Raw genomic sequence first — 22,076 nt, 5'->3', positions numbered from 1 at the left:
TGCGGCATTTGGCGCATGTATGCATTCTAGTTGGGTCGGCCACTAGGTATTACGATTTATTTGAGGGAAACATACTGAGAAAGTCTTGTTAGGAAAAACAATGCATTATTATGTAAGCATGTTTAAAGAGGGTTGGTTAGTCTGCTGAGCGTGAGTCTCTGACTTTATGAAACGTTCCGTCTGCGTAGGTGGTGGAATGAGAAAGAGAGGAGAGTCCCTTTATGTTAGCTGGTCAGTGATTCCTCAAGTGGGCGATCCGCCTGGGGAGGTTCTGAAGGAGTTCCGTGGGGTAAAGTCCCGGATGTTGTCTGGGTTCAGTTGGGCTATGCCCTGTCTGGATGCAGGTACCGCTTGCAGGATGCCTGTTGATTGCAGGTGAGTTTCAAGCTCCTGTTTATCTTGCGCCTTATATGTAATCCCGTTGTGAGTGAATGATATGGCTCGAGGGGTGCCCCATCTGTGTGGGATTTCTCTAAACCGGAGATGGTGTTGCAGGGTTTTTCGCCAGGCTATTGTGTTCCTGGTCAAATCTGGGAATACTGTTAGCAATGCCCCCTCAAACAGTATGGGGGGGGTTCCCCGCAGTGCGGTCATGAGCGAGTTCATGTCGGCTAGTGTTTGAAACCTCAGTATGAGGTCCGCTGTCGGTGCTCGGGGTGATTTCGGCAGCCTGAACATGCCATCAATTTTCATGGTTTTCACCCGCTTCAGTGGGAGCAGGACTTCGAGGAGGCGCCTGATGTAATGGGGTAAGTTGTCAAAACCTACCGACTCTGGTATGCCCCTCAGCTTTAAGTTGTAGCATCTTCTTTGGTCCACTATGGTATCCAGCCTGTCATTGGTAGCGGTTTGCCATTTGACCAGGTCTGTAACTTTCTGTTCAATTGCATGAAGCCTTGTGTCATGGGTGCTTGAGCTGGCCTCTGAGTGATTTGTGTCGTGGCCCCTTCAATGGCTTTTCTATAGTAGGCCATGTCTGCCGCCAAATCTTTGCAGAGTTCCGCCAGCATTACCTTGAGTTAGTCGGCTGTGACTCGGTCCCCAGGCGTTGGGGGTGCCTGTAGGATGCTCCTTCCAGGATGTCAGTGGCGAAATCCTCCGAGGAGTAGGAGAGGTCGTCGTGCTGCGCCATTTTGGGTCATGCGGCCTGTTGCGAAAGCCGGAGCATTTCGCCAATGTCCCTCCCGTGGGGGCTTTTTTCGGCTTTTGCCTTTTTAGATTTTCTGCCCATGTTCTTTCAGCCCGTGCCTGGATTGTTTGTGGGGTTGTTTGGGCCCGGTTTCCACCCTATAATCTCTGTTTTTATAAAGGTCAGAGACGGAGCTCCGAGAAATGCGTCCTCAGTTGCTCTGTTAGCTCCGCCCCCATAACATTATATTTTTTTTAAAGCAAATTTAGTTTATTATTTACTAAATAAATTGTACTTTTTATTCTAGTATAATACTTCTCTACAGACTGCTTTTTATCGTCCAGATATAAAAAGGAGTACACCACTCATAAAAAAAATAAAATTATAAATATAAATAAATCTCCCGTAACCCCACCAACACTATATAAGACAACATATATATTTTTCTCCTCTGACTCAAATATGTCCAGAGACTTTATTTTACAGAAATGACAGGTCATGCTTTTTCCCCAAATACTGTGGTCAAAATAAAAGGCATCTATCATTGATGCAGAATACCCTAATGTCTTGTATGACAAGAACACATGTGAAGGCAGAATTAGATTTGGATTTTTTTTTTTTTTTAAGTATGTTCTGCTATAATCTTTATAGCACATTTTAAAAACAGACTTATGCATACATTAATATCAACGACTGTCACGCCATCTTCCTTTGTTGGGCATTAGGTCGCGTTCTCGATTTTTCTTCTGTTTAAATTCCCGGTAACGATCCGCCATTTGAAAAAGCTCATCTGGAACCTCCTAAGAATAGATTTGAAACTAGAATTTAATCTCTAGGTTTTGCACGGGCGGTACTATGCAACCATTATCTTTAAATTGTCAATTACTGTGTATATATTCAATATATGTGACTATAACAGATCAGGCCACACCTTAAAAGCCAAACGATGCAAATTGTGTGAACTTGCACTGTGTTGCATACATTAAAATTAAGGGAATAACCGAACAGATAAATTATTAAGCACCCAGTTAACAAGCTAATTAATGCGAACAAATGCCATGGTTTCAGTCCACTAGTCCTACCCCTCAAAAAATAAATTATAACAAAATTGGCAAAGTACATTAAATAGAATGGTCAGGAAAACCAATATGAATCATCCAAGGGTCATTAGAGAACTCTTCACTGGGTGGGGGGGCAGGGAGAGAGAAATATTTTAAAGAAAAATTAAATTATATATATTTTCTCTATCAATCTTAAGAGAGTCCATTTACAATGAAGATGTATGTAAAGGAGGTATTGAGATGAAAACATTCCTCCGAAGTACATTGTGTTCTGTTATTTATTTAGATCTCAGTGCTGCTGCCCCGCCTCCCTGTCTGCAATCAATCTTGATGATTTCGGACATTCCAAAACTTTCCCATAGGGAAGTATTGAAGGTTATTGTGCATGTGCAGCAAATTGCCATTAGTCATCATCTCTTTATAAAGATACATGCAACCAATACATCCCTATGAGGAGCGTTCAGAGCCTGCATACATACATAGCGGTAAAGATGCTGAACTTGTGAGTGTAAATACTGACTTTTCCAGGCAAACGCAAATGTTCACACAGCTGGGGACAGGTTATATGATGACGCAGTAGTGGTACTGGTGTCTATATTGTTCTTTTAAAAACCTGAGACATTGACTTACAATTTGCTAACACAAACGAACAATGAATTAATAGGGGACTCATTTACATGTCTACCTGCCTACTGTATTACTGTGAATTAGTTAAACAAAGTTTGTGTCTAAATATAACACACAAGTATAGAAAAAAAAAAAGCAAGGAATGATTTGCTAAGAGATGAAGATCGTGTCACCATGTCATTGTATGAAACATTTTAAACTGATAAATAGGCTCTAAAGGAATAGCACAGTAGGTGTTGCTCTTCAGCTCAGCAAATGTCCTCCAATTCACTTTCAACTGAAGCAGAATGTTTTAAAAATGTATCATGAGAGATATAGATATAGCTATAATTAAACACCAACAAAACCTTACCTGGTTTGCACGTTCCAAGATATTTATTAACTCCTCCGAAACTCTCCAGTCATTTCTAGTAACCAAAGTAACGGACTCTCCAAAACGTCTGTAAGAAATCATATTATATTTAATATATATTAAGTACAAATAAAATAATCTATAATATAAAGTGCACATAAAACGTGCAAATAAAATAGCAATATTTATTTTAAAACTACTTAATAGAATAAAAGAAAACCGTAACATTTAGGGAGTGGCATAATTGTTAAGTAAGTAGGACTACTACAGGAGTGCCTCCAGTTTCATTTGGGAATTCAGATAAAGATAAACAGGGATGCGCCGACATTTTTCACCGAAAATGGGCCTATCCCGTTTCGGCGGAAAACTGCTCAAATTCACAGAAATTAAAAAAAACACAAACATTTTTTTAGTGCATATTGTAACAGACATGCTTGCATTAACAATTCAGATGATTACAGATCACAATAATAGATAGTTATGATAACAAGAAACGTCAAGAAAACTGCACTTGGGACAGGGGAGGAGAAGACTATGGGACGGTGGGGGAGGAGAAGGGGGGTAGAGAACAAAACACTGTGGGACTGGGGATGAGGGGGGGGGGGGCGAACACTAAAAAAAGAGGGAGGGGAGAGGAACATTAAGTTGGGGAGGGGCCACTAAAAGAGAACTGAGAAGGGAAGTTTTTCATTTTAGATTAAATCCATTAACCCCTTAACGACGAGTGACGGACCTTGTCCGTCAAGCGGCAAAATTAACCCCAGATTGCCGCGACCGCGGGGTTAATGGTGCTCCGGTCTGCCTCTGTATTGGAGGCAGACCGGGAGCACCGGATTGGGCTGTCCCAGCACATGTGCCCGCTGTGACAGCATGTCAGAGCGAGCACATGTGCTCAGTATACTCACCTTCCGCCTCCCCGGACTTCCAGGTTCACTGTGAAGTGCAGGGAGATGGTTCAGTGCTGATCCTGCCCCCTGTAAAAAAAAAAAAATTAAAAATTAAAATCCCACCCCCCTTTACCCAGTTTAATAAAAAAAATGAACCCCCTTCCCTGCCAATTGATCACAGACTACAGTGATCAATTGGCAGGGATTGCATTTTAAATTTATTACATTTATTTTAATTAATTTAAATATTTTAAAATTATAAAAATTTAGCTAGCTGGGGAGGGTGGAAGTTAGTGGGGAATTGGGGGATTTAGTGTTAGGCTAACTAGGGGGTTAACGTTAAAAAAAGTTTTAAAATAAGCTTTAAAAAGTTAAAAAATGAAGTTTAAAAAAAAGTTTTAATAACGTTTAAGTAAAAAAATAAAAAAAACACCCCCCTTTACCCAGTCCAAATAAAAATTAACCCCTCCCTGCCAGTCGATCACTGCCTACAGTGATCAAAATACAGATCACAGTATTATACTGTGATCTAATTTTTTTTTAACCACTGACGATTAACTTTTATTTATTTTTTTAACCCTCAGGGGTTAAATTTATTTAATTAACTAATTTAAATATTGTATAATTAAATATTTTGCTATCTGGGGTGGGAGTTATGGGAAAATTGGGAATATACTGTTAGTGCTGCTTACTGCTAGTTAGGGATTAACGGTAAAAAAAAAAGAATAGAAAAAAAAAAAAGTTTTAAGAAAGTTTAGGAAACTTTAAAAAAAATGAATAAGCAAAACAAAAAAGTTTAAAAATTTGTTTTAAAAAGTGAAAAGTTTTAAAAAGTAAAAAGAATACATTTAAAAACGCTCACTACCACTACACCCGGAACAAACTAGAGAAAAAATGATCCCACGCTAAGTTTCAAAATATGCTTTTTGAATTACCCCAGGGTGTATTCTTTAATAAATAGTATGTGTTTGTGGGGAAGTTTCAATAATCAACCATCTAAACTACTCCAAATTGGAACATGGACACAGCGTAAAACTTCAAAGTTAGAAAAAAACTGAATGGCTGCGTCTCAAATGTGCCCCTTCAACATCCACATATACCTGGCAAAGGTACATACGGGGGTATTGCTGTACTCAGACCACTTAGCTGAGCAACATATGAACTATTATACAGTCATAGCACACATAAGGTTTGCAAAATCACTTTTGCCTCGTTTCCACTGAGCGGATCGGTTCGGTACGGTACGGTTCGCTATTTTGGGTGTTTCCATTATGAAAGTGGTCCATATAAGCGAACCGTACCGATTCATTCAGGGTCCTGCTTCAGATGTAGGGCCATAGGAAATGGAACGGTTCCGTTAGGGCGGAGCTACTATACAATCCATTGATTGGTGGACAGGAAAAGCATTTTTTCTAAACCCTGCATGGCCCTGAAAGGTCTGACTTGCAGTGGAAACGCTCACCAGAATGGGCTGGTCCATTCTAAACCTTCCAAACTGTACCGACCCAAACCGATCCTCTCAGTGGAAACGAGGCATTTGTGTGTCAAAAAGGCAGAAAAAACGCTTATTACCACTACACTTAGTACAAGCTAGCGGAAAAATGATCCCACGCTAAGGTTCAAAATATGCCTTTTGAAATACCCTGGGGTGCCTACTTTAAGAAATGGTAGGCCTTTGTGGGGTAGTTTGAATTTAAAACCTGCAAAGATGCTTGGAAATTGCACATAGGCCCAGCATCAAAATTCAAAGTTCGGTAAAAACGGATATGGCTTGGTCTCCTATATGGCACTGTAGCTTCACGAAATAGTGCCAAAGACATTCATTGGGAGTGTCCTTTTACTCAGAAGACTTAGCTGAGCATAATTTGGGGGGGGGGGGGGGGAAACTTAGTGGCACATTTGAAATATACAAAATGCCCAGCAAAAATGCAATCCGTATGTAAACAAATGCCCAAAATTATTTTTTACCACATACTTTGGCATATATTGGTGAAAGAATGGGGGAATGCTAATGCACAATATGCACCTTATGAGATACCCTGGAGTGTCTACTTTTACAAATGGTAGGCCTTTGTGGTTTTTTTTTTTTGAACAGTCAAACTACTATAATACCCCAAATGGAAGCAGAGGCTCATTAAATCCGTCTCTCAAAATTCTACTGTGAATACTGAAAAGGACAGGTCTCCTATATTGCACTGTAGCTTCACGAAATAGTGCCAAAGACATACAATGGGGGTGTCATTTTACTCAGCAGATGTAACTGAACACAAAATAAAACTTTGTACAGGAATAGCACACACCAACTACAAAACACACATGAGGAGTTCTGTTATAAGTTTGTGTGCCAAAACCCCCCCAAAAAACACAATTTTACTCCAATATTTAGCAGAGGTTGGCGGTGAAATGGCTACGTAGAAAGTGTCAAAACAACCTTAGGTAAATAGCCTGTGATGTCTACTTTATATAAATATATACTTTTGTGTGGCAATTTTGTTTTCTTTTATGGCTATTAAGCTTACAAGACAAACATACCAAATTCTAAAAATCGCTCCACATTAAACATTTTTTACTCCTTGTGCTTTGTGACCTGTAACTACCAAAAAAAACTGAAAATCCCAGACACATTATATATTCTGTAAATCAGAACTACTAAATTAAATTATTTTTAATTACTTTCCTTAACCTGCACTAATTGTGCACACATTATTATTGCAAAAACTGTAAAAAAAAAACCAACAACATTTTTCTGTATTTTTTTATAATAAATAAGCATATACACACACACACACATACATACATTATATATATATATTACATCGGTGCAATAAATTAGTAAAATGTTAATTACATTTGAACGCAAACAGCAAAAAATGCTGTTGTCATTAAGTGAAAAAAACAAGCTTCTGAAGCTCTGTCCTTAAAAGGACCACTCGAGTGCCAGGAAAACACTTTTTCCTGGCACTAGAGTGCCCTGAGGGTGCCCCCACCCGCAGGGTCTCCCTCCCGCCCGGCTCTGGAAAGGGGAAAAGGGGTAAAACGTACCTTTTTCCAGCGCTGGGCGGGGAGCTCTCCTCCTCCTCTCCGTTCCGCCCCGTCGGCTGAATGCGCACGCGCGGCAAGAGCTGCGCGCATTCAGCCTGTCGCATAGGAAAGCATTATCAATGCTTTCCTATGGACGCTTGCGTGCTCTCACTGTGATTTTCACAGTGAGAATCACGCAAGCGCCTCTAGCGGCTGTCAATGAGACAGTCACTAGAGGATTTGGGGGAAGGCTTAACCCATTAATAAACATAGCAGTTTAGCTAGCTGGACCTGGCACCCAGACCACTTCATTAAGCTGAAGTGGTCTGGGTGCCTAGAGTGGTCCTTTAAGGGGTTAAAAAGTCTAATATTAATACAATTTTAGGGGGGGGGGGGGGGGGGGGGGGGGATGGAAACCAAAAACGTTTTTTAAAACCATTTGGGGAAAAAAAGTCATTTTCGGTTTTTGGCCAAGGGTATCCTGAATTTTCAGTTTCGGCCCACAATTTCCATTTAGGTGCATCTCTAATAAATAGTGTCCTGTCCAGCAATTGTTTTTTGTTTCCATTAAATATTGCGCTTCTTTAAGCATTCTAATGAAAAATACATTTAAACATTACTTTCCAGGACACCCAAAATATTCAGATTCTGAAGGGTGTGTTTTTTTGCAAACTGTTTGTTATTGAAAGGTTTAATGGAAAATTATCACGTCTGGCAAGAGTAGTAAGTGGAGTACTTTAAAAGGTTTTATACTCTTGAGTGTCTATTACTTTAATAGGTTTACTCATAGTTTTGTAAGGGATTCTAGACAACACAAAATTATGGTCAGGTACCAGTCTACAATAAAAGTTCAATAAATTAGGAAACTGAACAATATGGTATATAGGATATTCAATATAGATAAGTGCAAAGTTATGCATTTTGATCCAAAAACAAAAATCCAAATTATACTTAAATGGGTCTGGCTTCTAAAATCATTACACAAGGACCAGGGAATTTAGAGAAAATAGTCCAGAAATATATTTTCAGATATGCAAACAGTAATTCAAAGTCTACAAATATAATTCACAGTAGCACAATAACATTCAGGGAATAGAATATATGCATAGGGAGTTACAAAAGTGCACCTGCACAGGACAAACACCTTGCTTTTACATTACAAATGCTATGAAGACTATAAGAAAGCAAATGTTGGAGGGGGCAGAGCGAATCGGCACTAGTGAGGAGACCAAGGAATTAAACCATTGGAGAAAAGCTTAATATTTACCATAATCAACATAAAATGATTTTCAAATAAAAAGACTATCAAATCATACTTGAAAATAAAACCAAAATTCTTTTGATTCTACTCACCCAGCTCTTCCTGTGCGTCCAACTCTATGCACATATTCTTCAATATTACGAGGAAAATCGTAATTGAAAACAATTGTAATATCGTGGACGTCTAGTCCACGTGAAGCTAAATCAGTGGCTATTAATATTCGTATTTTTCCTGAGAAGAGATAAAATTGCATGTCATACAATCATACCCTTTACACAAAGCAGGAAAAAAATAAATCTTAATAAAAGTTACATAAATGACACCCACACAAAAACAGCTAACACTCTCAAATTAAGTCTGGCATATTTTGTACACTTCTCATCAATAGTACAAAATATAACATATTTTTGCAACCATGTCATGGGCATAACACACAAAACGTTATTAAAACCAAAAACCACGCAAACCTTTTTTAAATTTAAAAATAAATACTTGAGAATTGTGAGAAAATGGCCTTGTAACACTGCTACTTTTTTCACTTGTATTTACAAAATTGAGTGAAATTGCACTTGTGGTCCAGACAGTTATTTGGGAAGAAAAATCGAATGACTTGTGTATCAAACCTCCAAATAATGGTCATCAAGGTACAAAAGACATGAAAAAGAATCCTGCAAAAGCATGATACTGAATTTGTACAGTAATACTCTATCCATCGTGCCTGATGGAAATATATGCATATGAAGAACACACTAGATCTGAGTTACCTTTTTAATGGTTTTGTAAGGTGCAGGATGTTTGCAATAACCATGTTCGAGTTATACATAAAGAATAACTCAATATATAATGAGAATTATGTAAATACTATAGCATTATACCTAAAATTATCTAGTTTACCTTCTCTAAAATCGTCCAGAGCTTGCTCCCTATCGCACTGCTCTCTGCCCCCATGGAGAGCTTCACATTCAATTCCTTGAATACACAAATCACTCGAAAGGTCATCTGCCCTGTGATGGAAAAATGAGAAAAAGGAAAAAAATAAAAAACAAAAGAACTAAACTTTAGGCATGACTATACATTCAGCACTGCATGGCCCACGCCTAGTAATAGCAGCTTACATGCAATAAAAGGTTGAATTCGTTTTCCTTTACACTGTATGTACTAATAGATTCCCATTTAAACAGTTTCAGTTACCTTATCAGTGAATCAATCATGAAGACTTTGATATTTACATGCACAAGAGACGTGTACTTGTGTTTTCTTTTTTTTTTATATATTCTTTATTTTTGCAGGCATAAGGTCAAACAGTTGCTTAGGTAACAGTATGCAGTCGTACAGTTCAAAATGCGCAAAGGTAAGACATATATTGTGCCCATTTTTTAACGGTATACAAGAATAGACGGTGGATGTAACCAGCATATATAACGTTGACATTTTAGCTCTATAAGGGTAAGTCGAGTGTGTAAGGTGTTGGAGGTGTCTAGAGGACTTGCCTATCTATGCATGCTGTATGAAGGGAGGAGGGGGGGGGGGGGAGGAGATGTTGCACTGTGGTTTGGTCCACTAATGAGTGGTGTGGTTAGAGTCATGCCCCAAAAACATTAGACAAGAGAGTCAAGGCAGTGACATAAGGCAGTGAGTTTAACATGCGCTAAACATTTTTAAGAAGTTATAAGAACTGGTTTATAAAAGGAGGCATACTAGGTTAGGTAATAAAACGCAAGGAGCATAACAGAATACCATGTTGTGTTAGTTATAAACAGGCTAGACTCGCTAGATTAGTGGTAGTCAATCAATAGTGTATCACCCAGGCATTAAACATGTACAAGAAGTTAGGAACTGTTGCGTCCGTAAAGAGTAGGGTGTCATGTTGTGGAAGTTGACAATATATGTAAGCGGGTTGGGTGGTTAGGAGGCCTACATGTTGGTCATTACAGATGGTATGGCAATCCTGCTCAGTTCAGGGGAGCAGACAGGCTATAGCGTTGAGATTTTTAGTATAAAACGTGAGGAGAGCAGGTTTTTAGACGTCATTGAATTATATATTAGGTTAACACCGAGCAGGTAAAGGTTTGAAGGTAGCCCACTAGGACCTTGGTAAAGACAGGAGTAGGTTAGTGCGCGTGAGCCAGTGCAATTAGTGTATCGTAAGTACTGTTGGGTTCACACTCCGTGTGTACTGATAGTGAGCTAGGAAGGACCCAAGTAGATCTGTGTATGTGGGAATTCGTGGCTAGTGTGGGGTGTCTGAGTGTACAGTTTGGCTACGGTTAGTGTGACTCGTGGGTGGCAAGAGGCATGGGGGCTGGTGAGTTTAGTAAGAGTCAAACTATAAAAGCGTCATGCTGTGTATTGCCAGTCAGTCATTCCGGTGAGTGACTGTTGGGTGCGTGAGGCCGTTTACGCTTTGTGCAATAACTGGGTGCTCAATATATCAATGTGCCACCGGTCACCAGCAGTCGAGACAGTAAATGGTACAGTAGATAGGTACAGGAGTGAGTAACAACAGTGCAAACAGTAGGGACTATATACTTCATACAGTGTCCCGGTATTGGGGCCGACAGGGTTGTTGTCCGCTTCAGGATCGTACAAGATTCCATAAAAGCTTGTTAGCTGAGGCATAGTAGAAAAAGTGGGTTGCGATAACCAGCCATGGAAATCCAACCCCTGGGTAGGAGACTTTAGCTGGTTGACTGGATTGTGTTATTGTCTCTTGATAGCCGTATTGGATCCCAGCAGAGAGTGGAACAATAAACCGGTCAATGGTTAGTGAAGTCCCAGAGGTTATAGGTTGCTCGGCAGAGGTGGGTGTCGTGGTCCGGTATAGTAAGGCGATGGCGACGTCGGAGTGGAGGTGAAGGCGTCTCAGTTCTGTTTAGGTGGTGACCGCGGCGTATGTGACTGGTGTGAGGTTTCGGGGTACGAATGGGGCACTGCCCGCCAAGTTCCAGCTGTGAGTCGGTGTGGTGGGGGCTCTGAGGCGCGCCTGGAGGATTGAGTCCCACGTTAGGCCCAAGGTCTGTAGTAGTTCTGCTGTGTCTTGTGGGTCGTGGATATGGTGGGTTGTCTCACCGCGCTGCACATGGAGTGAGTTGGGGGTCCGCCAACGATACGGAATATTGTGTTGCTGGAGTGTGGCGGTGAGGGGTCGGAGTGATCTACGCCACGCCAGGGTACCCCTTGACAGGTCGCCATAAAATGTCAGCTTTGCAATCTCAAATTGTAAGGGGGGTTTTCCCCGGAGGGCGGTGAGGAGCGTCGCTCTGTCCGCTCCATTTTTAAAGGTAAGTATAGTGTCCCTTGTGGCTGAGTCAGGGGCTTTGGCTGGTTTTGGGATCCTGAAGATATCTGTGGACACGATAGGTATAGTATTACCTGGGGGCAGTATGCTTGTCAGAAGGCGTTTGATCGTGTGCGGGACTTCTGTCTCCGGCAGATCTTCTGGAAGCCCTCTGACCTTAATATTGTGTCGTCTTCTCGCGTCCTCCTGGGCATCCAAGCAGCGTATTTTTGCGGTTCAATTCCCGCATTTCACTTTGCACTGTAGCGATAGTGCGCCGGTGTTCTTGAGAGGAGGCCTCCAGCACAGTAATGCAGCCTGTCAGGCATTGCAATTCACCTCTTAAGGCCGTGACGTCCGCAAGAATATTATTTTGCAGATCTGCCAGTAGGGCTTTTTTTTGGTCACGAGGTCGGCATCAGGGTCTTTCCTTGCATTGCTTTGGGTTTTCTTTGGTTTTGGGTCTGGTGTTGGGAGGTATTCCTCATCTGCTTCCTCGGAATATTCGTCCGAGAAGTCTGTGCAGCCTCCATGGAGCGCCGCCATATTGGCTTCACTCGGGCCGCATGCTCGCCTCCACATTTCCCCTATTGTGAGCCTCGGGGCTGATACCTCTGCCGCCTTCTTCTTATGTTTGCGTCCCATCTGGCTTGTGGGGTACCCGTGTGTAGTCAGCGTTTAACGGGGTAAGTTTGGCTTTGATTAGGCGTGATTTCCCCGATTTTAGCACGGAGCTCCTGAGTAGTGCGTCTGTTCGCCTCGGTCCGCCGGCCGGAAGTCTACTTATGTTTTCTTATAAGAGAGGGTTTAGTGGTCTAAAATTCTTTAGACTGTATCAATGCCATGCCTAGCAATTTTAATATACCGTATATACTCGAGTATAAGCCGACCCGAATATAAGCCGAGGCCCCTAATTTTACCCCAAAAAACTGGGAAAACTTATTGACTCGAGTATAAGACTAGGGTGGGTAATGCAGCAGCTACTGGTAAATTTCTAAATAAAATTGTATCCTAAAAAAATTATATTAATTGAATATTTATTTACAGTGTGTGTATATAATGAATGCAGCGTGCGTGTATATGAGTGCAGCGTGCGTGTATATGAGTGCAGCGTGCGTGTATATGAGTGCAGCGTGCGTGTATATGAGTGCAGTGTGTGTGTGATGCAGAGCCTTGGTGGGGGGTGGGCATTTTTATTATTATTTTTTAATTATAATTGTATTTTTTTTGTTATTTTTTTATTATTATTTTTTATTTATTTTTGAATGTTATTTTTAATATTTTATTTTATTATTATTAATTTTTTTTCGCCCCCCCTCCCTGCTTGATACATGGCAGGGAGGGGGGCTCTCACTCCCTGGTGGTCCAGTGGCATTGGCAGTTCAGTGGGGGGGGGGAGGGGAGCTGTCAGAGAGCACTTACCTCTGCTGCAGATACTGTCCGCACCCTTTTCCTCCGCGCCGGTCCGTGCAGCTCCTCTGTGAGCTCACACTGTAAGTCTCGCGAGAGCCGCACTATGACCCTGCGGCTCTCGCGAGATTTACACTGGGAGTTGACAGAGGTGCTGAACGGACCGGCGCGGAGGAGAAGGGAGCTGACTGGAGCTGCAGTAGAGGTAAGCGCTCGCTGCCAGCCCCCAGTCTGTATTTTGGCAATGTATATTGCCATAATACAGACATTGACTCGAGTATAAGCCGAGTTGGGGTTTTTCAGCACAAAAAATGTACTTAAAAACTCGGCTTATACGGTATGTCACACCATAGCTTTTGGCAGAAAATAAGTCAGTTCTGAACATGCTATTTTCTGGAGTAAAAAAGGTTCAATAGCACATAGTAAGCACAAGGTAGACTAATAAAATGAGCGGATAATATGAGAACATATGTGCTCATGAAGTAAAGTACAAAAAAAAAAGTAATGACTAGTAATACTTACATTAGTTTTTTCGCAACAAATATTATGATCTTATCTTCAGGCTTCAAACAATCTATAAAATGTCGTGTAAAAGCCTTTTTTTCTTCTTCTTGAATAATCAGCACTTTTTGTGTAACTGTATTTACAGCCTGAGGGAGTGGAAAAAATATATATATTAAAAAAAAATAGAAAAAAATAAATTTATGTAATACACACTTTCCAAGGTAAAGGGAAACATTAGGTTCAACATTTTCAGATCTTTATGAAAAACCTAAAAGCCACATAAGGTTAAATATACACATACTACATAGGGTTGTCAAGCTAGTTTCTCCAGCTGGTCTTTGGGTGCAAAAAGCGATGTTCTTTACACAGCTAAGAAGTAAGAATTTATAAAAAAAAAAAAAATATAGACTGCACTCAACTAAATACAACAACAGGGTGATAACCTGAGCTAGGGCCGGCACACCCCACATGCATAGTATGAAAAAAAAAAAAAAAAATGCTCAGGCATTCACTGTGTTGAAGTATAAGCAGGTTTTTAATGGAACATCAAGTGCACAGCAACATTTCGACCTCCACTCAGCTTGACAAAAACTGTGCAGATGGAAACATTGCTGTGCACAAGATATAAGAATTTGTCACAAAACCACAAGAGACAATGGCATGCTCTAGATCAGGTACACAAACACCAGACTCCCATCTGTTAGCAAACTACAACTTCAAAGAGCCTGGGATTTTGTCTTGTAAACCATTAATTGAAGCTTGAAACTTTGCTAAAATCGGGATGTCAAGCATTCTGATCATTTATCACAAATACAGAGCAGTAGCTACAAATGGAGTGCATTCAATTTTAAAACTTACTGCTAAATCAAGCGTCCCCACATATACCATCATAGGATCCTTTAAGTACGATTTGGCAAGACGACGTACACCATCAGGCCATGTAGCACTACAAGTGACAAAAAAAAAAAAAAAAAAATGTAACACAATATTATCGGACAGATCAAAGCGCACTAATGAGAACATGAGCATCTCTTATTCATTCAAAACAGTCATGGCTGTGGAGAGCTATATAGATATATATGGGTCTATGTACATACACTTTAGAGTTATCTTTAGATTACAGCTACTTACACCAAAACATGCCTTGTAACATAAATATAATTTTAAGTAGCATCCAAGTCCTTGTTTGTCCTGTATCAGTGATCATCAACTTCAGTACTTAAGGTTTGTAAACTAAATTTCCCTTAAAGGAAATCTCCAGTGCCAGGAAAACAATCAGTTTTCCTGGCACTGCAGGATTCCTCTCCCTCCCACCCCCCAATCCCCAGTTGCTGAAGGGGTGAAAACCCCTTCAGTGACTTACCTGAGGCAGCGACATGACCAATGTCGCTGCCTGCTCCTCCCCCGCCGCTCCACCTTCTGCCTACGTCGGCCGGTGGGCGAGACTGATCCCGCCCACCGTCCGAGGAGACCTAATGCGCAGCAATGCCGCGCATGCGCATTAGCGCACCCCAAAGGAAAGCATTGAAAACGATTTTTCAATGCTTTCCTATGGGGAATTGAGCGATGCTGGAGGTCCTCACACAGCGTGAGGACGTCCAGTGACGCTCTAGCACAGGAAACCTGTGCTATAGAGCAGGAAGTTCCCTCTAGTCTAATAGACAGCCACTAGGGGAGGACTTAACCCTGCAAGGTAATTATTGCAGTTTATAAAAAAAAAATGCAATAATTACACTTGCAAGGTTAAGGGTAGTGGGAGTTGGCACCCAGACCACTCCAGTGGGCAGAAGTGGTCTGGGTGCCTACAGTGTCCCTTTAACCCCTTCAGGACGGAGTCAATAGTACACGTTCTGATCAAAACAAAATGTAAACAAAAACTGGTATTTGCGCTATATGTCTGTTCAACCGTAATTCACCATTCATTATTAAGCGCACCCACACTTATTATATATCACTTTGTTCAGGAGAAACTGTTCTTTAATTTTTCATGAACTATTGATATTTGAAACAATTTATTATGAATAAAATTTAAAAAACTGAGAAATTAAGATTTTTAAAAATACATTTGTAGACATTTTAGCTGTAAATGTCATAATACCGTTATAGCTTTAACTGCAAAAAAAACAAAACACATATTTGGATTCAGCAAAGTCTCACAAGTACAACAGTACCCCCCACTAACAGTTTTTACAGTGTTTTGGAAAGTTAAAGGGTCAAATATAGCACATTCCATTTTTCAGTTTTTCAAATTGAAATTCGCCAGGTTGGTTATGTTGCCTTTGAGACCGTGTGGTAGTCCAGGAATGAGATTTACCCCCATGATGGCATACCATTTGCAAAAGTAGACAACCCAAGGTATTGCAAATGGGTTTGTCCAGTCATTTTTAGTAGCCACAAACACTGGCCAAAGTTAGCATTCATATTTGTTTTTGTGTGAAAAAAGCAAAAAAACTAATATTTGGCCAGTGTTTGTGACTAAGTGGCTACTAAAAATGACTGGACATACCCCATTTGCAATACCTTGGGTTGTCTACTTTTTCAAAAGGTATGCCATCATGGGGGTAATTCTAATTCCTGGGCTTCCATACGGTCTCAAATGCAACGTAACCAATCTGGCAAGTTTCAATGTGAAAAAAATTAAATGCAAGCCTTATATTTGACTCTGTAACTTTCCAAAACACCATAAAATCTGTACATAGGGTGTACTGTTATACTTGGGAGACTTCACTGAACACAAACATAAGTGTTTCAAAACAGTAAAACATATTACAACAATAATATCGTCAGTAAAAGTGCCGTTCGTGTGTGAAAAATGAAAAAAAAGTTCACTTTTACTAAATATATCATAGTTGTAATACAATTTATCATTTTGAAACACTAATATTTGTGTTCAGCGAAGTCTCCCGAGTAAAACAGTACCCCCTATGTACAGGAAAACGGATTGCAGGTCCCCTCTCCCACCCCCCCAATCCCTGGTTGCTGAAGGGGTAAAAACCCCTTCAGTAACTTACCTGAGGCAGTGACGATGTCCCTCGTCGCTGCTTCTTCCTCCGTGACGCTCCTTACTCTGATTGCGTCAGCCGGTGGGCGAGACTGATCCCGCCCACCGGCCGGGCAGACCTAATGCGCAGCAATGCCACGCATGCGCATTAGCTCTACCCATAGGAAAGCATTGGAAATGCATTTCAATGTTTTCATATGGGGAAATGAGCGAGGCTGTAGGTCCTCACACAGCGTGAGGATGTCCAGCGACACTCTAGCACAGGTTTCCTGTGCTAGAAACCAGGAAGTGCCCTCTAGTGGCTTTCTAGTAGACAGCCACTAGAGGTGGAGTTAACCCTGCAATGTAATTATTTCAGTTTATAAAAAAAAAAACTGCAATAATTACACTTGCAGGGTTAAGAGTAGAGGGACTTGGCACCCAGACCACTCCAATGGGCAGAAGTGGTCTGGGTGCCTGGAGTGTCGCTTTAACATGTTTAATCTTTTTTTTTTTTTTTTTTTTTTTTTTACAACTCCCACCAGCATGGGAGGGCTGTCAGGCAGTCCTGCTGAAGCGGAGCGCCGGGAAGGTAAGTATCCCAGCGGCTCCAGGGCTCAAAGCTGTTACGGCGTTTTATGCCGCCGCAACGGCTTTAAAGCCCATTTAATGCGGGACGGCATAGAACGCCGTAACGGCATTAAGAGGTTAATGTACAGTAAAAGCCTTTAGTTTTTCATAAAATATTTGCAGAACCAATGTTTACAACTATTGTTCAATGTCTGTGTATTCTAAAAAAATTAAATAAAATAAAAATAAGTCACATCAAAGAGCATGCTAAATGCTTTCAGTGAAAATTGCTGCTTCATGGTCAAATTTCCTGCTGCTGAAAACATTAAGCTCTTTTAAATTTTAAATTAAACTCAATTATATTCTTATTCTGCGCTACGGAATCTGTTGGCGCTATATAAATGGCAATAATAATAATAATAATAATAATTCTAGGAGAACAAACACAAAATTCGGTAGTCAAAATGTATCACTCAGGATGCAAGAAAAGAAAAGAAGAAAAAAATAAAACCCACACCACACTCAAAACAAGTTCATAAGGGACAGTATACGCAATTATATACAGAAAACACTTTCATATTTCATGCAGTTACCTTGTCATGATGGTCTGTCTATCAGGTCTTATGTCAATTAAGAGCTTCTTAATCTGTGGTTCAAAGCCCATATCTAGCATTCTATCTGCTTCATCTAAAACCTGTAAGGAATAATACATTATGTGAAAATATTCAAAAAAAAAAAAAAAAAAAAGAAAATCTGTCTAATCACTCACTGCAATAACTTTTGAACATGGACAAGCAAGGTAAACGGGCACTCCAGGCACCAACACATGCATGCATTTTTTTTAGTTTGGGTCTAAATAATTATCAGTATTTCTTGCATCTTCAGTTTTTTTATTATATGAATAAATACAAGCATTTGTAGCACTATTAACCATGCCCTATCTATACACATTCACCATTATAATTACACTGAAATTCCAAACGCAATCAAAAGATATACTAAGATAAAATATGCAAAGACCCCATATGGTGACAGAGCCACTTTAAAAAAATCTAGCAGCTGTTGGAATCTTTCTAATTAAGGGAAGCTCTGTAGTTTTACCTTGTGCAACATGGCAAAAAAGAAAGAAAAAGAAACCCCAACAAACAGCACCAAAATCCATTTAAATATTACATCATAGTCTTGCCTCAAATCCATACACTTACCATGTAGGTTATACTTCTTAAATTAACTATATCATTCATTTGAAGATCATGTAATCGTCCCGGAGTAGCTATAATAATATCAACTCCTTCGGTGACTACATTTATCTGGTTCTTACGATCTCCCCCGCCATAAACACATAAACTAAAAAAAAAAAGTGTAAATAAATGTTACACACAAAACTAAAATGTGACTTTCATACAAAAAAATAATTACATCATCTTCAGCTACTCATTGGTTTCCATTAAATACATTGAAACTATTACATACAGTAAACTACAACATTCCATGAGTTGACATTACAGTTAGAAAATGTACCACACAATTATTTAATGCCACATTAGAAAGGAATCACAGCGATGAAAATTATTTAAAAAAAAAAAAAAAAAAAACACAAACCCACACACACTGTGCAAAATTGCAAAGTCATGAAAGAAGGCAGAACTTAAGATTTACTTACCTTTAGCCCCTTGCAGTACTGGTCTCTCAGTCAAGCGAATGCTTCTCCATAAGAAATCACTGGGGTGCTACTGCACATGCCCAGCAATCAATGCACCAATCAGCATCTCTGCATAGAGATGCAGTAGCTCAAAGCATTTCTATGATGAGTATCAAGCATATACATGCAGAGCACTAAAGGGAGCCTTAGGAAAAGGCAGCATTTACACTTTAGGAACAGTCTCTCTGCACCAAAATCCACTGCATTAAGTTGCAGTAGCTCTGGTGTTTAGAGTGTTTCTGTAAGTGCTGTACATATCTTGAAAATCTAAGTGATCACTTTTGAAAGTCCATGCAGCACATGCAATCAAACGCATATTTGAAATGGCTGAGTAGTAGTTTTTAATTGGTTAAAGGAACAGGTTTTTGGTCAGTTTGCTTCTTTTTAATTAAATAAGAATTGTTTCAAAATACATACCTTTTAAAGCCTTTGTATTTATATTTTGAGCATTCTTCTTGAACTTGAAGAGCTAGTTCACGAGTCGGAGCAAGCACTAGCATGCCAGGCCCACCACGCTGATCTCTAGGACTAAAAACACAATGCAAGGACATCATTACGATTAGTAAGAAATGTTTGCAATATACTTATACTAAAATGAAATATTACCCAACAGCACAAAATGTTTCTCGGTATCGATTAATTTCTTAATATTTATTAGAAGGTGAATATACAAAAAGGCCACGATAAGAACTATTTTAGTATACTTGTATGTAACATGATATAACTTTAAAATTCTTTAAACTTACCACGGCTGAAGGTCCAGGTGAACAAAACCTGGAAGTAGGTATGCTAATGTTTTCCCTGTGCCCGTCTGGGCGATACCAATAAGGTCTGTTCCCTGCAGTATAATTGGCCAAGCCTGGGACTGCAGAAAGAAGGGGAAAAAGTCACAACATTCGGGGGGGTTCCATATATTAACAGAATAGAACAACAGATGAGTGAATATTCTTATAGAATACCTGAATCGGGGTAGGTTTTTTAAACCCGGCAACTTTTAACGCACTCATTACTTCAGGAAATGGACTGAATGCATCTTCAAAGTTCAAAACGGGATTTGGAATGGATCGCTGTCCATTTTCTTTTAAATCATTGCACATTATGTTATTATTTTCTTTTCTGTGTAGAGAACAAACCATGAAAACCTCAGCTACAATAATTATTTTTAGATGCTTGGCTCATACAGAAATCTCAGAGCTGCGCATAGCCTTGCAAGAAAGATAACAAAATAGATTTCCTGTATGTATTACATAAAACCATAAATAAGCAAAAGCACATTAGAGTAAATAACCCTTGAAAGATATTTGCATTTATTCAGTTATAAGATTTCAAAGAGAGAAACACACAAAATGTAGGTATACTTCATAACCAGAAAATGCAAATTTTTAGCCCCAAAAATGTTGAACTTGCATGAATCTTATTCTCAAAATGGAAACTATACCTAGAGTGAACTGTATTCTAGCAAAAAAAAGGTTTGACTTCTTTACTTATAATTACTAATTGAAATCTAACCTAATTTACACATTTCAGATTACTTTCTCCAAATGTTCCCCTGCTTTACTCGGTAAAAACATGATTTAGATGACAGGGGAGAGATCTGACTGCCTTGTTTACATAATGCAAGTCCCTGGAAATATGCAAGCCAATGATATTTCTGCTTCTTTAAAAATCAAAAGTCACTTTTGATATAAAAAAGGTATATTGATGTTAATTATCCTTAAAAAAAAAAAAAAAAAAAAAGAAGAAGCAATAATATGGTTTTAAAAGTTCAGGAATGAATGTTTAAAAAATAAAAATGTAAAGTAGGGCAACCCACCAATAGTTGTTTTAACAACAAAAACCTTTAGAGGTTTGAAAACTAGTACGATTTACAAATATGAAGGAAAATAAATAAAATCATTGCTTGGAAGCATAAGTTGGTGAACTGAGCTCAAAGTAAACATACACACATACACATATAATGAAATGTATTTTATATACTTAGAGGACTATGAGACAGTAAACAAGGAGATGTGTTTTTCTAGTGATATATTAACATACAATAATTTCTTTTAAAATTACCTCCACTTTAGGACTTCATCTTCAGACATAGCTGAAATTTTCTTGGATTCCACATAGAAATTTTTTTCAATTTGCGGAGCATCTAAAAGAAGAGCAGAAGACTAAGTGATTTACATAAAAGAATAAAGAAAGCAGTTACCATTAACGGACTAGATTACAATTTGTAACTAAATGTATTTCTGACTATGTTACAATGTAGGAGGTTTACCTGCCCACTTTGTGGCTTCATATATCGCCGCTTGTTTATTTGCAGAAGCCCAGTCAATTTGAACAAACGGCTTTGCTGTCGCACGTGGAGGAGTGGTGTTCTCTGGGGAATCAGGGATTTTGCTGTACTCATAAACAGCTTCTATTACAAAGAAAGAAGGATGCATTATACAAATTACATTTACCATATTTGTCAAAATATCCATTCCAAGATACCACTTTTACTCACAAGCTTACAATTAGAGAATCAACATGAATACTTGTACTCAGAATAATTTGGATATTATCTTGATGCAGTTTGAGGATAACAGAAAATCTTGTATAAGGGACAGGGTAAGGCAATAAAAAAAAAAAAAAAAAATGATATGTAATGGCAGATAAAGAGACACTGAGATATTGACCATTTCTGCCCTCCTATGATAGCTTGAGGGGGAGAGGACACTATACAGCAAGACGCTGCCTAAAAGCAGAAATGGATTTAATTTTACAGCCAAAACATATTATGAGCCATGGGTGGGAGGCAGAGGAACTAGCAAATGTTTTTTGGTTTATGGGGGTTTCAAGACCAAACCGGTGCAGTAGTAAATGGGGCATTTCTACAGCCTTTCTGATCAATACAGCTGCTTCACAATGACAAATAAATGTACAGACACTTAAAACTCAATACACAAAATCCAAATCAACCCCCCCTCTAGTGAGTGTTTACTCACCTTTTCTTGAACTTTTGACAAGATCATTTATCAATTCCTTTGCTTTATCTTGCTGATCCCTTGTGCCAAATAATTTGACCTCAGAGTCATAGTTATCATTTACAATCTAAAAGAAGAATCATAATGAGGTATAATGTATTACAATCAGGGATATTAACCTTTATTTTGCAAATATAAAAAAGCAATATTTATACAATCACATATGAACATTTTAAATATTAATATATGATACAAATAAACACAAAGAATATAGCTTAGATACAATTAAATTATTTGTATTTATATAGAAGTGAATCTACATAATAGAGAGGGCTTGAAAC

General features: G+C 39.2%; 1 protein-coding gene across 1 annotated transcript in view; it reads right to left on the bottom strand.

Annotated features, from left to right (window-relative positions):
• The window catches only part of LOC134586241 (probable ATP-dependent RNA helicase DDX43), a 70,892-nt gene that overhangs the window by 40,441 nt on the left and 8,375 nt on the right, over positions 1–22,076 (bottom strand). Inside the window, exons 3-16 of the mRNA XM_063441734.1 lie at positions 21,757–21,862; positions 21,048–21,188; positions 20,840–20,921; positions 19,741–19,897; positions 19,528–19,646; positions 19,199–19,309; positions 18,285–18,426; positions 17,673–17,773; positions 14,388–14,475; positions 13,548–13,675; positions 9,233–9,342; positions 8,431–8,569; positions 3,170–3,257; positions 1,809–1,929 (exon numbers count right to left, since the gene is read on the bottom strand). Coding sequence (XP_063297804.1) covers positions 1,816–1,929; positions 3,170–3,257; positions 8,431–8,569; positions 9,233–9,342; positions 13,548–13,675; positions 14,388–14,475; positions 17,673–17,773; positions 18,285–18,426; positions 19,199–19,309; positions 19,528–19,646; positions 19,741–19,897; positions 20,840–20,921; positions 21,048–21,188; positions 21,757–21,862 — 1,626 coding nt within the window. The 3' untranslated portion in view covers positions 1,809–1,815. The remainder of the gene's footprint in view (positions 1–1,808; positions 1,930–3,169; positions 3,258–8,430; positions 8,570–9,232; positions 9,343–13,547; positions 13,676–14,387; positions 14,476–17,672; positions 17,774–18,284; positions 18,427–19,198; positions 19,310–19,527; positions 19,647–19,740; positions 19,898–20,839; positions 20,922–21,047; positions 21,189–21,756; positions 21,863–22,076) is intronic.

This window comes from Pelobates fuscus, chromosome 2 (assembly GCF_036172605.1).
Source record: "Pelobates fuscus isolate aPelFus1 chromosome 2, aPelFus1.pri, whole genome shotgun sequence".
Taxonomy (NCBI): domain Eukaryota; kingdom Metazoa; phylum Chordata; class Amphibia; order Anura; family Pelobatidae; genus Pelobates; species Pelobates fuscus.
Note: the sequence above shows the minus strand (reverse complement) of the source record. Positions and strands in the feature narration are given on the sequence as shown.